General features: G+C 36.6%; 1 protein-coding gene across 1 annotated transcript in view; it reads left to right on the forward strand.

Moving 5' to 3' along the window:
- MCU (mitochondrial calcium uniporter) overlaps positions 1-14823 on the forward strand; it is a 201401-nt gene extending 186578 nt beyond the window's left edge. Inside the window, exons 5-8 of the mRNA XM_045878043.3 lie at positions 3759-3919; positions 5371-5574; positions 11391-11507; positions 12864-14823. Coding sequence (XP_045733999.1) covers positions 3759-3919; positions 5371-5574; positions 11391-11507; positions 12864-12941 — 560 coding nt within the window. The 3' untranslated portion in view covers positions 12942-14823. The remainder of the gene's footprint in view (positions 1-3758; positions 3920-5370; positions 5575-11390; positions 11508-12863) is intronic.

Below are 14823 nucleotides of genomic sequence, written 5' to 3' on the forward strand. Positions count from 1 at the left end.
AATCAGACATGAAGAGTGCAATATACCAGATTAGAAACAGGCTTGATGCAATGAACAGCAGGCTGGAAGAAGCAGAGGAACAAATTAATTACCTAGAAGACAGTAATGGAAAGCAATGGAGCTGAACGAGAGAGAATAGATTTAGGGAACTCAATAACTCCATCAAATATAATAATACATAAGTATTGTAGAAGCCCCTGGAAGAAGAAGAGAGAGAAAAGGGGGGCAGAAAATGTATTTGAAGAAATAATAGCTGAAAATTTCCTTAGTCTGGGGAAGGAAACAGACATCCAGATCCAGGAGGCACCATAAAACTCCCATCGAAATCAACAAAAGCAGATCCACACCGAGACATACTGTAATTAAATTTGCAAAACTTAATGATAAAAAATTCTTAAAATGGCAAAAGAAGTCAGTAACTTACATGGGAAAACCCATAAGGCTAGCAGGAGATTTTTCAACAGAAACTTCGCAAGCCAGAAGGGATAGGCATGATATATTCCAAGTGCTGAATGGGAAAAATCTTCAGCCAACCATACTCTATCCAGCAAGGCTATCATTCAGAATAGAAGGAGAGGTAAAGAGTTTCCAGACAAGTTAAATGAATTCATGACCACCAAACCAGCCCTACAAGAAATACTAAAGTGGAACGGGGAGACCAAAAGTGACAGAATAAAAGGCAGAAAACACAAAAGCAGTAAAAAAAGTATTTTCATAAAAAAGTCCAGCAACTCACCAAAAAAAAGATATGAAATGTAATAACATATACTTAAAACATCGGGAGGGGAGGAGAAAAGAATGGGTTCAAACTTAAACGACCACCAACTTAATATAGACTGCTGTATGCAGAAAAGGTTATATACAAACCTAATAGTAGCCATATATCAAAAAACACTAATAAACATGCAAAGAATAAAGAGAAAGAAATCCAAATATATCAGTAAAGAAAATCAGCAACACACAAAAGAGAGAAAGACAAGAAAGGATCTAGAAACTTATTGATGGACCTTTATGTAGTTTTCATCTTTTGCTATAGTATATACTGTAGTGTTGAATAGTCTTGAATATGTGTCACTTAGGAAGTCTATGAGTATATATGTAAGAAAAATACCTGGAAGTGGAAGACTGTGTCAAAGGGTATGTGGATCAAAAATTTAAATTTTGAAGAAGAAAAATATTAAAAGTACTGAAAGACAATCTAAAGAGAAATATTTTTATAACCTTGGATTGAGAAAGAACTTTCTAACTATAACATAAAACCCAGAAGCCATAAAAGAAAAGATTGATATAAAAAATAATGTTCTACACAGCAGAACCTGTAATACAAATACTAATTTTTTAAACTAACAAGTTTTCAATGAACAATATTCTAATAGAGACTTACTTTTTTTGTAAAACAAATTTCAAGCCTGATTTCCAATTTTATAGATTTTCAGGTTATGATTATCTGTACATGCTTGGTCATTAACATGTCCATGCTTCATTAGGAAAAAGAAGAGAAGAGATTCTGTTTAGTTTTGCTTACTTGCTTCCTTTCCTCTTTATTTCCTCCCCTACCTCCCTCCTTCCTTCCTTCCCTTCCTTCCTTGGACTTCTAAGCAAATACAGTAATTACAGTTTTGAAAGTTAAAATGGGGGCGCTTGGGTGGCTCAAGTCAGTTAAGCATCTGACTCTTGGTTTCAGCTTAGGTTGTGATCTTGGGGTTGTGGGATCAAGCCCCCCATGTGCTCCATGTTCAGCGTGGAGTCTGCTTGAGATTTTCTCTCTCCCTCTGTCCCTCCCCCCATTCCCCTGCTCAAATAAATAAATCTTTTAAAAAATAAAATGGAAAAAGAAAACATAAAATAGGAAAGTCATTGGATTACCAGATGATCTTTGTCCATTTCCTACTAGCTATGCAACTTTGTGAATATTATTATGAGACCTCCTTAAAGAGAGCAACCACCTCATATTTAATTTTTTTTTTCAGGTGACAACTTTTTTATTGTTATGTTAATCACCATACATTACATCATTAGTTTTTCTCATATTTAATTTTTTTTCCCTCTGTAGTGACTAGATCAGTACCTAGTACAAAAACATTTGTTAATCTTATCTCTAGGATTCAAATTCCTCATTTATAAATTTTGGCTGCCAAGTTTACTCATGCTGTTATTTTGAGGATAACATGATATAAATAATATATGTGTAGAGAGTTTGTTAGCCATAGATAATTGATAAGGGCTTGTCTTTTTGAAGGGGATTAAGCTTTCAGGAGAAATACTGTTATTGATCTAGTAGCAACATTATGACTCAGTTCCTGTCATGGGGTCAGGAGACATGGACTCTACCACCTCACTGTGACATTCCAAATAAGCTATGCCTTCTAGAGTGCAGCTTCCTCTTCTGGTAACTTTGGAAAGTGTAAAGCCATATGCAAATGTGAGCTACACCTTCAGTACAAAGAAGGCCCTGTTGACATAGATGACTTTTAGAACTCAAAGTGGGTTCTTTTGTCTGTTCCCATTAACTCAGCACACATTTGCTGAAGTGTGCAAGATACTATGCTAGGTGCTATATCCCATTTTACTATATCAGCTCTTCTCTAATGCAATTGGCTGCCCTTACTTGAATTTTTCATTGATTAAATTTCTGTGATAACTGTACTAAAGGACATCCTTGAAAAAAGTTTAAACACATGGCTAATTATGACTATGGCTTATTTTGATTTAGATGAGTGACCTTATGCTGTACATAACAAAATGTCACATTTAAGGCTAATAAGATTTTAAAACAAAATTTTCTTTTTTAGTGTTTTTTGTTTTTATTCTTTGACAGCTGAGATCAGCTGATTTTTTTTTTTAAGATTTTATTTATTCATTTGAGAGAGAGAGTGAGAGCATGAGCAGGGAGGAGAGGGAGAATCAGGCTCCCCACTGAGCAGGGAGCCCGACATGGGGCTCAATCCCAGGACCCTGGGATCATGACCTGAGCTGAAGGCAGACGCTTAACTGACTGAGCCACCCAGGTGCCCCATAGCTGATTTTTTACTAGATTTTCAAAACGTAATTTTTAGATCTCTGGAAACACACGCTACTCACAGAAGAAGATATTGAATCAAAGAATTTAATCTTTTACCCTTTCAATCATTCTCTTAACTTAATGCCCTCTCAAACATGATATTGAGGCCTAAACAGCTATATTCTGTGTCTTTTCCCAACAGGGATAAATAAAAGTTGGTATGCTAAGGGGAAGGTGTATGGGAGCGTAAGAGTTTTAGGATAATTGTATTTTTCTTTATACCTTTGTATTTGCAAATTTGATATACTGTGTAGTTTTTCTGTGTTAAACAGGAAAACAATCACCAATTAAAATGGCAGGACCACAGATAAATTATAGATAAGCATTTTGATAAGCATGATAGTCGGATTGATTCTAAACCTCTCTACTAGTTTTTAACCTATTGCCTAAATTTTTTTGTTTTTATCTAATGAAGATTATTGTTATTTGTAACCTTATTTGTAGCATTTTGACTTCCAAGCATATAACAGTAGATGTTGGCTTCAAAATTTTCAAGTTGCCTAAATATGAATTGACTTTCTAGGATTTGTAGATACCTCTTTTTTGAAAAGGAACTATCACTTTCCTTCAGTAGAACACTGATGGTGGGGTCCCATAGCAAATGCATCTGTCTTGTTTTTATTGTTGTCTAATAACCCTGGGAATAGTAATGCTCTATCTAAGGCAAACTTTTAAAAAATGTAACCCCTTTTTTCAGACCTCTTAAGCCATGAAAACGCAGCAACCCTGAATGATGTCAAGACACTCGTCCAGCAGCTGTACACCACGCTGTGCATCGAGCAGCACCAGTTAAACAAGGAAAGGGAGCTTATTGAAAGATTAGAGGATCTCAAAGAGCAACTGGCTCCCCTGGAAAAGGTGCCAATTCAAATCTCAGACTTTCCTCTTCAACAGTAATTTTCTAGAGCATATATGTTTGCGTCTCCTCCCCCCATCTTTTTTGGTAATTGAGTTGTGTCAGTCAAACTAGTCCTTTAGTTTTGGGGTCTGAACATAAAAAAAGTCCAATTAAAGCTAAGAAAAAACTTAAAAAGGAATAGTTTTGAGTCTTCATAATGGTCATAGAACTTTGAGCTCTAAATGTCTGCCCTTACCAGATTTACCACCTTTGCAACAAAAATTGAAATAATTACTGATTGAGAAAAGTTATGTGTGTAGTGGATAATGATTTTGGCCAAGTTAAGAATCAATATTATATGGAATATTATGCAGCTGTTAAAAATGATTATATAGACCTAATATGCAATAGAAGAATATTATTATATTTTATGCAAAGTAAATTATAAAATAGTGTGCATATGTGTATACTATGATCTAATTTTTAAATGTGTGCATATAGCTATGCATATTTATATATATGTATATGTAAACCACAGGAAAAATGTCAGAAGAAATATATTCCAAAATGCTAATGGAGTGGTAGGATGATGATTGATTTTCTTCTTCACATTTTTCCAGATGTTTTATAGTAAATGTGTCATTCTTATTTTTTAATGATGATGCAAATATTTTCATTATAAGGAATTAGACTATCAGAGGTTAAGAAAGGGAACAAATACTCTTCATATTGTGCTTTTTCTCATTTCCTTAAAAATAATGAACTTGTATCTCAAGGTTGTTCTCATTAAATTTAAGACCATTAGAAATGTGATAAACTTGAACTGTTGTGAAGAAGAATGAGATTTAAATTTGGTATTTTCAAGATGTAAAAAAGCATTTTTTTAATGTACCAGCTATAACAAAATAATTGTTCTTTTATTGAATACTTACTGTGTGCTGGTAATTGTGCAAGTATTTTACCTGTATTCCATTATTTAGTCCTCAGAATAACTCTGTAGTGACACTGAGACGATACACGGCTCAGGGCCTGAACACAGCTGTTCTGAATCCAGAGTCCATGCTCTGACTCACTGTACTATCTGCCCTCTGGCAGACCCCTTGAGTAAACAATGATGATAGATTACATCTTGTATACTACAGTTAAGAGAACACTGGCATGTTTTCATATCCCTCCCTCAAAAAAGATAATTGTGTAGCTGGATGAAGAGTTGTTGACACTGACTTACTCCTGTAGTTTCACCATATTTTCATCTACTTCTAGGGTGAAACATAAAACACAAGTGTCTAAGAAAAGTGTTATTCCTATGAAATATTCAGTGAAAACTACAGACAAGCTACGTTTACTAGAATGGAGACTAACATGTCTTGATTATGAGCCCTGTTTCTTCCATGAACGTAAAACAGTTTAAATTTAAAATTGGTTCTCTGTCAAAACGCCATATTGTTGATTGATTATGTGTGCCCTGTAGGTACGAATTGAGATTAGCAGAAAAGCTGAGAAGAGGACCACTTTGGTGCTATGGGGTGGACTTGCCTACATGGCCACACAGTTTGGCATTTTGGCCCGGCTTACCTGGTGGGAATATTCCTGGGACATCATGGAGCCAGTCACCTACTTTATCACTTACGGAAGTGCCATGGCAATGTATGCATATTTTGTAATGACACGCCAGGTAAGAATTCCTCTTCTAGAAACTTTTAATGAGATGCTAATGAAGTTTTGGTTGTCAAAGTAGTTCTCTTTTCTCTTGTATTCTTTCTAAGGCCAGTTCCCTTTAAGTACCCATTTATCCTACACACTCACACACACACACACACACACACACACACTCTCTCTCTCTCTCTCTCTCTCTCTCTCTCTCTCTCGTATGCACACGTGCACATGGCATACTAATTGTGTATTAGGCCCTATTCTAGGTGTTAAAGGTAGGGAGGTAAATCAGGGTTCCTGACCTCATGAACCTCACAGACTATAAAGTGAGCCATATAAACCATTAAATTCAGAAAAAAAAAATATTTTACGTTAAGTTACAGAATAAGAGGGCAAAGGGAGAAGAATGATCTGCTTCAGGATAGCTTGTTCAACCAAGTTGGCTTGGCTTTTTATGTACTATGTAATTAATTTAACAGTTGGATAGGGTAGTCTCAAGCTTTTTGTTTTTATTGAATTCTTGGAATGGAAAGTTGGTGATAACTAATCAAATAGTTAAACTCAACTCTGGGCTATTTCTAAGTATGCTTAGAGTATAGGTAGGCTTCTTTGTTACTGTTTTTGCTTCATGGAAGAGAGATGAAAATTATAGATATCTAATCACTTTATATGCCTGGCCTGTTCTCTAGCAGCCAAGACTCATTTACTAAATATCACTATCTGGAACTAATTTTTGTTGCCAGTGTTACTTTTATTTTATTTTATTTTATTTTTTTTAAGATTTTATTTATTTATTTGAGAGAGAGAGAATGAGAAACAGAGAGCATGAGAGGGAGGAGGATCAGAGGGAGAAGCAGACTCCCTGCCGAGCAGGGAGCCCGATGCGGGACTCGATCCCGGGACTCCAGGATCATGACCTGAGCCGAAGGCAGTCGCTTAACCAACTGAGCCACCCAGGCGCCCGTCAGTGTTACTTTTAAAGTAGCTTGAAAATCCCTGTGTCACTTTAAAAAGTAAGAAGGATTTATTATCACTTATTATTATCTGTATGATACCAACACAGATCCAACTTCCCTTGATAAAAAACATTTGCAGTAAGTGAGACATGAGAACCTTTTTCTATTTTCTTAGGTATCAAAAGAAAGCTGAGAATTGCTTCTCTTATATTTTTATATGGCTGCGATTGACATAGGCATTTTGTTTCTGTTGTTGTTAGACCACTGGTCACGGCCTATTTATGTGTGAGAAAATGAAAGCCCAAGAATGGTATTTAACCTTCCTGGGCCTCCCAAACTTGTCTAGGAGAGAAGAGAGACAATAAACTGTTCATGTCCTGCCATTGTTTGCCCAGAGTATCCACCTAGTCCCATGTCTGGCTCATGCTCAACAGAACTGAACAATCAGATGAGTCATGTCTAATCACAGCTCTGGACATGGCTTTGCTGTCTGTCTGTCTTTGTTTCTTTCCTTCTCTCTCCTCTCTTCCCTGTTCCTGTCCCTTATATACACACCCCTTTAATAGGTTCTTTTTATCTATTGATTGAAGTCCAAACTCCTTAGCCTGATATTCATAACTGGTTGCTCTCTGTCTTCTCCAGAGGTCTGTCAGTTCCCTACAGTATACTTACTATGTGTTCTAAACAAATCAAATTGTATTCTTTATTCCCCCAAATGCCCTGAGTTTTCTACCACTTCATTCCTAACTTCCCATCATTCTATCAACTGGGAGAGTTCTCCCTGTTGATCTCTACCTGTTATATTTCAAGGTTTCTTAAGTGCTTATCTTTCATGAACCTTTGGCCAGTTCCCAACAGCCAACTTAGAACTCTCCTTCTGAATTCCTGTAGCACATTGTGCCTCTGATTTCACTCATCCTATGCTATCTTGTATTATAATTATTCACATATAATGCCTTTACCCTTATACTAGACTGTAATGTCTTAGGAGATGAGACATTCAGGGGTTTTTTTTTCAATTTTTATTTCCCTTTAGCTACTATTAATCCATTATTGTCATCATCAGTAACTCAATATTCACTTCTGCTTCTTATATGACATACTAGGCATCAGACCAATCCTCCCATTAGGAAAAGTTAGAATAGTTAGATAAAACATTAAATACATTTGCCTATAAACACTAGAGAACTTATAAGATAGCAAAAATTACCATGCAAGGACCTGAAGAAGAAGAATTCCAGGAAGGTGAACCTGGTGTCAGGTATGCTTATTCCTCTGGGGATTTATGCTGACTAAGCAGGGTAAGATGGAGAGACTAAGAAGCTGAGCCATACTTGATGATCTAGGACCAAAACCATAGAGATTGCGTTGGTTTGGAACCTCTAATGGCTACCATTGTAGAATAAGGATGAACTTGTTGTAGGTTCTCTCTGAACTATAGCCCAACTTCATTCATCTCAATTCCATAAATTAGACTAAGGTATTCATAAAATAGTGGTAATCCCACACTGCTAGTGCTCATAGATGCCAGGCAGAAGCAAACATAAATTATCCCTGGAAGAGAAGGCAAGAAAAAAATGTAAAGATTGGAAAGAAAGAAAACTGATGTTATTCAAAGATTTTTGTACATAAAAAAATACAAAAACATGTATATATATTTGGTTAGAATCCATAAGTAAGTTTCATAGGGTTACTGGATACAAGGTCAATATACATAAATCAGTTGCCAACAACAAAAAATTATAAATGAGACTTTAAAAGATGCAACTTAAAATGACTTTTAAATATATCTAGAAGTAGGGGCGCCTGGGTGGCTCAGTCGTTAAGCGTCTGCCTTCGGCTCAGGTCATGATCACAGGGTCCTGGGATCGAGCCCCGCATCGGGCTCCCTGCTCCGCGGGAAGCCTGCTTCTCCCTCTCCAACTCCCCCTGCTTGTGTTCCCTCTCTGTGTCTCTGTCAAATAAAAAAAATAAAAAATAAAAAATAAATAAATAAATATATCTAGAAGTAAATTGTGCAAAAGATGTGCAGGACCTCTATGCAGAAAAACATAAAATTAAAGGAAACTTCTAAGCATGTTCATGGACTAGAAACATAAATACTAAAACATGTCAGTTGTATACAAATTGATCTGTTTGATTCAGTGCAATCCCAGTCAAGATTCTAACAATTTTGGGGATGGGGCGGGGAAGAGATTTGAATAAGCTGCTTCTAGAATTTCAATGAAAATGTAAAAGATTTGGAAGGATGTGGATACAGGATATGGAAGACTATAGCTTTATTTATGAAACTACAATAATTGAGACAGTGGCACAAAGACAGTCCAATGGAATAGAGAGAATGTAGAAACAGACCTGGTATAAATGAACTTTTGATTTTAAAAAGATAGCGCTGCAAATAAAGAAGAGTCTTTTTCTACGAATGGTGCTGGGACAGTTGAATATCCATATAAAAAAAATGAAACAACCCCATCCTTATACATCCTTAATTAACAAAAATTAATTCCAGATGGATTATAAATCTAAATATGAAAGGCTACACAATAAAGCTTCTGGAAGAGGGGCACCTGGCTGGCTCAGTTGGTAGAGCATACAGCTCTTGATCTCAGGGTTGTAAGTTCAAGCACCATGTTGGGTGTGGAGATTACTTAAAAATAAAATCTTTTTAAAAAATAAAATAGGGATGCCTGGGTGGCTCATTCGGTTAAGCTTCTGCCTTCAGCTCAGGTCATGATCCCAGGGTCCCAGGATTGAGTCCCACATCGGGCTCCCTGCTTGGCGGAGAGCCTGCTTCTCCCTCTCCCTCTGCTGCTCCCCCTGCTTGTGCTCTCTCTCTCTTTCTCTCTGATAAATAAATAAAATATTTATTAAAAAAATAATAAAAAATAAAGCTTCTGGAAGATAATATAGGAAAATATGTCAGTTACTGTGGAATAGGGAATGATTTCTTACCCAGATTGAAAAGTGCTAACCATGAAGAGTAAGAATGATAAATTTGAGTATATTAAAATTAAGAACTTCTGGGGGCCCCTGGGTGGCTCAGTCGGTTAAGTGTCTGCCTTTGGCTCTGTCATGATCTCTGGGTCCTGGGATCGAGCCAGCAGCATTGAGCTTTCTGCTCAGCAGGGAGTCTGCTTTTCTCTTTCTGTCCCTCTGCCCCTCCCCACTGCTCATCCTCTCTCAAATAAATAAATAAAATCTTTTAAGAAAATTAAGAATTTCTGTTTATTAAAGAACACCATTAAAAGGGCAAGCAGCCTGGGAGGAGATATTTGTAGTACATATACCCAACAAAGGATCCATAACCAGAATATATTAACAAAGCCTGTAAATCAGTAAGAAAAAAACCAGACAACCCAATAGAAAAAGATGGCAGGAGATTTGAATAAGCACATCTAAAAAAGGAAATTCAGATGGCTAATAATACATGAAACAAAAAGGCCTCAGCCTCATGAGTGATCAGGAAAATGCTATAGATCTCCAAGAGACATGAAAACATGTTCACACAAAACCTGTACAGGAATATTCATAGCAGCATTATTCATAATAGCCATAAATGTGGAAACAACCCAAATGTCTATCAGTTTATTAATGGATAAATAAAATGTAGCATATCCATTCAATGGAATATTACTTGGCAACAAAGAGAAATGAAGTACCAATAAAAGCTACAAATGGATAAACCTTGAAAGAAGGCAGCCACAAAAGGCCACAAAAGATTCCATTTATATGAAATGTCCAGAAAAGGCAAATCCATAGAGATATAAAGTAGATTAATAGTTGCCTGGAATTGGAGATGTTGAGGGATATGGGAAGTGACTATTAGAGTACAGGATTTCTTTTGGGGATGATGAAAATGGTCTAAAATTGATTGTAGTGATGGTTGTGCAACTTCATGAATACCCTAAAAACCATTGAACATTATGCTTTAAATGGGTGAATTGTATGGTATGTGATTTATGTCTCAGTACAGCTGTTTTTGAAAAATGAGGTAGTACTTCTGCACACACACCAGAATGGCTAGCATTTTTTTTTTTTTAAACTGGCAATACCCAGCATTGGCAAGGATATGGAATAATGGCAACTCTCATATCCTGCTGATGGGAGTATAATTGGTATCACCATTTTGGAAGCCTGTTTCATATCCCTTCCTAATTTGAACACAGGCATGCCTTATGATCTAGGATCTCCATTCATAGATATATATCCAACAGAAGAGATAAGCCCAAAAATGTTCTTGGCAGCATTATTTATAATAGCAAAGCCTGGAAACAACCCAAAAGTCTATCAATAGTAAAATGGATAAATGAATTTTGATGTAGTCATACAATAGAATATAACATAGCAATGGAGATGAATGGACTACAAAAGTATGACTATCACAAACATGTTGAGCGAAAATAGCCATACACGATACTTACTGTCTGACTTCATTTTTATAAAATTAAAAAAACAGGTAAAATTAAGCTAAAATTAGAGTTCAAGGGGATTCATGCTTAAGTAGGAAAGCTGTAAAGAAAGTAAGAAAATAATTACAATAAAAGGCAAGACAGTGATGAGTTTTGGGAGTAAGGAAAGCTCACTAATAGAGAAGAGGCAGGAGGATGCCTTCCAGGTTGTTGGCAATGTTAGATTTTCTTTATCTGGTGATGATTAACTTATTCATTATGTGATGATTCATTGTAATGTACATTTTTGTTTTATGTACTCTTACATGTGTGTTTCACAATAAAAAATGTTTAAGAAATATTTAACGCAGCACATTTATCAGTATATATCTTTATATGTGTGCATGTATATTGAACCTAATCAACAGTTAGTGCTCATTTTGTAAAGCCAATATTCTAAGGACTAATAATTTAATTTCTCCTTTAATTTATAGGAATATGTTTATCCAGAAGCCAGAGATAGACAATACTTATTATTTTTCCATAAAGGAGCCAAAAAGTCACGTTTTGACCTAGAGAAATATAATCAACTCAAGGATGCAATTGCTCAGGTAAGTGTTCCAAAAATAAAAATAAATTCCAGCTCCATTTTGTATGGTATTGGTATAATAATAATAATAATAATATATTACCATTACTATAGTAATATGTTACTATATTACTATTACTAATAATGTATTACTATTATCCATAACTATAGTGCTTCAATGGGTAAACTCTGAAAGAATGATCACACCTTCTTCCTATATTAATTATTCCTCAGATAATAAGAATGTCTATTTTAGCATGGACACCTCTCTGGAAAGTTTTAGAACACAAGCAGGTGAAAAGATGATGGGTCCTGTCTATCCTATTAACAGTAGCATATTGAAATTTGTAGAGCTATTTTTACTTTTTTCTTTTTGTTTCTTTAAAGTTGTCTATTTTTACTTTTCTCTCTTTTTAAAATCTTTTTACAACAATTTCCAAAGATTTCCCACCTAAAATGTGTGATACCAGTGGGGCAAAAATAAACTCCAGGTAAGAGAGACTACTGCAAATGTTTGCCAGGCACAAGTCAGAGTTTATTGAACTAGAAGATGCTGTTTTTAAAAAGACTGATACATTTTATTTGTCATAATAGTTACCTCTTTCAAATTTCTGCGGGTGCCTCCTTCTGATATCTTTGATTTTGCTGAATAAATCTTTATTCCTCTTCTCTGCAGTCTTACATGATTTTAGAGATTTTTTAAAAATCTCTAGAAGCTTTTCTATCCTCTTTAATGTTTGGTTGCTCTTCTCTGTCTCTTATTGGTACCAAGAGTTGTACTTTGAATAGGCTTAGTCTGTCTTCCTGCCTTGGCCTAAGTTGACTCGTGTCTTCTTGTTGCTCTGTGTGGTGGTTCTCAACTGGAGGGAACGCATCAAATCATCCCTGGCGCTGTTAAAAATACAGATGCCTCAGCCCCACCCTAAGCCTAACAATCCAGCTCCATAGGGGTGAGGTCCCAGCCCATGTGAGTTTTGAAAGTGCTGCAGTTGACAGCACATCCCTGTTTTTAAAATCACTAAGCGAAAAACTTAAACAACTACTGGAGGAATAACTAAAGGTTGAGAACCGCCGTTAGGGTGCATCACGTGCTCCCCAGGTTCTTGAGCCTCTGAGTCCTGCCGTGTTGACAGCACAGCCTTTTCTGGAGGCTCTGTTGACAGCTGAAGCTGCCAGGACAGACTTCCATTCTGGTCTCCCTTTGTTGTCCTGGGCCTTTAAAGCCCTTTGCTTCTGAGGCACTCTTATTTTGAGAGTAATTGAAATGATTTTTGTGATTCATAGTGATGCAGAAAAGACAATTTCCTTTTCTCAGGAGATAATAATATCATTGAAAGCTTCACTAGCCAATTTTTCTCACCTTTTGTTTCTATTTTAGGCAGAAATGGACCTTAAGAGACTGAGAGACCCATTACAAGTACATCTGCCCCTTCGACAAATTGGTGAAAAAGATTGATCTGCAAAGAGCCTCTGAATCCTGGCAGAAAGAACACCTGTTTATAACTCTTGCCTTTTTAATTAAAGCATTGCAGGTGGAAGCTGGGAGCCAAGTCAGGGTAGAGGGTTTTTACCTTTAAAAAACAAAAACAAAAAGGATCTTAGGGAAGAAGGGAATATTAAAATCTAAGGATCAGGCTTTGTGGAATATAAGCTCCAAGGGCTTAGTGAATATTGTCTTAATCAAGCATCTTAGTTTCTGGATGAAAATGATGCATTATGTAGTTGAGAGATTCATAAAGAGACAAGGATGCTGGGGGTGTTCCTTTCTTGCATCTTCTTGCAGGGTCAGCAAAACAGTAACACACCAGCACCCCACTCAGCTCTAATTTTTTTTTTTTTTAATTTAACTTTTCTTATTTTTGACATAGGAGTAAATAAATCTACCGGAAAAGCAAATCCTCAAGATGTGTGGGTGGCAAACAGAGTCTGAGTCCATGCCATTAGCATTTATTTTAAATTGGACCCAGTCTCTGCAAAGTGACCAGGAATCTCTCCTCTTTATGCCCCTTTTCTAACTACCCACTCCTGTTGGTTACGCTAATTTTATCCATATGAGAGTTGGAACCAACTTACGACTGTTTGATAATTGACACTTTGGATTATCCCGTAATACCTTCTTCAATGTCTGTATATTCCAGTGCTCTGGATCAGTATCTAGGAATCATTGGCAACACTGCATGAGGTTGTTTTGTTTTGTTTTGTTTTGTTTTTTACTAATTAATCTTTAAGAGGAGGCAGAATTTCCCTCCTTTATTTAACTATCCTATTGATATTCCCCTCTCCCTCCATAACTGAAATCAGAGGGGGGGGGGTGTTCAGCTGTATTACCAAATCAGGAAGATGTAAGGTTTACAAATTGGCTAAAAATCATGGCTCTGTAGCCATTTCAAACCAGAATAATTTCATTGCTGTTAATCTGCTTGTGTGACAGCATTCCAGCCCACCCAGATGGCGCTGCCTTGTCTGGAGACTTTGTTTATCTTGAAGGACACACACTTCCACACTGTTTGTGAGTCGCACCACCTCCACCACTTCAGTAGTTGTAAATCAAGTGTGTGGATCTCAAAGGGTGCAATTTATCTTTATACAGGAATACATTTCTATGGCTTCCTTCAACCTACCCTCTTCACCCTATTTTTTCTTATCTTAAATTGAGAGAAGGAAGAATTAATCTTATACTCTATCAAAATATTTTCTACCATATTTCCAGATGACATCTGCACTTGAAGAGTCAAAGGAATCCGTGTCTAATATCCTGTTTTTAACTACTGTGGGGGCAGGATGGAAAGGATGATGAGGCTTGCCACACAGCCGATTGGCTTTTTCTTTCACATGATTCGCCCCTCCTCATTGTGGCAGGGAGGTTATTTCTCATTTTCTTCCTCTTTTGGGGATCATTGTGTATGAAAAGAAACACTTGCGATGACAAACCCAGATTCCAGGTGCCTTGCAGAGGTTGAAGGCCCTCCAGGACCGCCACTGCTCTGCTCCTGCCACCACCCCTTCCACTGGCATGACGGAACGAAAGGATGCATGTCTCCCCTTCCTTCCAGGCCCCCCAGTTGTTCAACCCCTTCCCTCATTTATTTTTCTTAAGTTATGTGAATTATTTTTAAATCATCTGTCCTGTTTGTGTGCAGGGTTTTGAAGAAGAAACAGCACAGTGCAATGAGCAAATTCTTTCAGGGTGTGTGGGAGGCAAGGGAGGAAAATGTGGAGGAAAGTCCTTTAAACAAATAGCAAAATATTGAACATGTGTAAAATCCTGTATCATTTATGAAATATGTATAAAAAGCAATGTACCTTCTGGAACAATAAATACTTATTCAATTTTTGAA

This window comes from Mirounga angustirostris, unplaced genomic scaffold (assembly GCF_029215605.1).
Source record: "Mirounga angustirostris isolate CCGP_5_RB_7025 unplaced genomic scaffold, mMirAng1.0.hap1 SCAF_6, whole genome shotgun sequence".
In the NCBI taxonomy this organism is placed as follows: Eukaryota; Metazoa; Chordata; class Mammalia; order Carnivora; family Phocidae; genus Mirounga; species Mirounga angustirostris.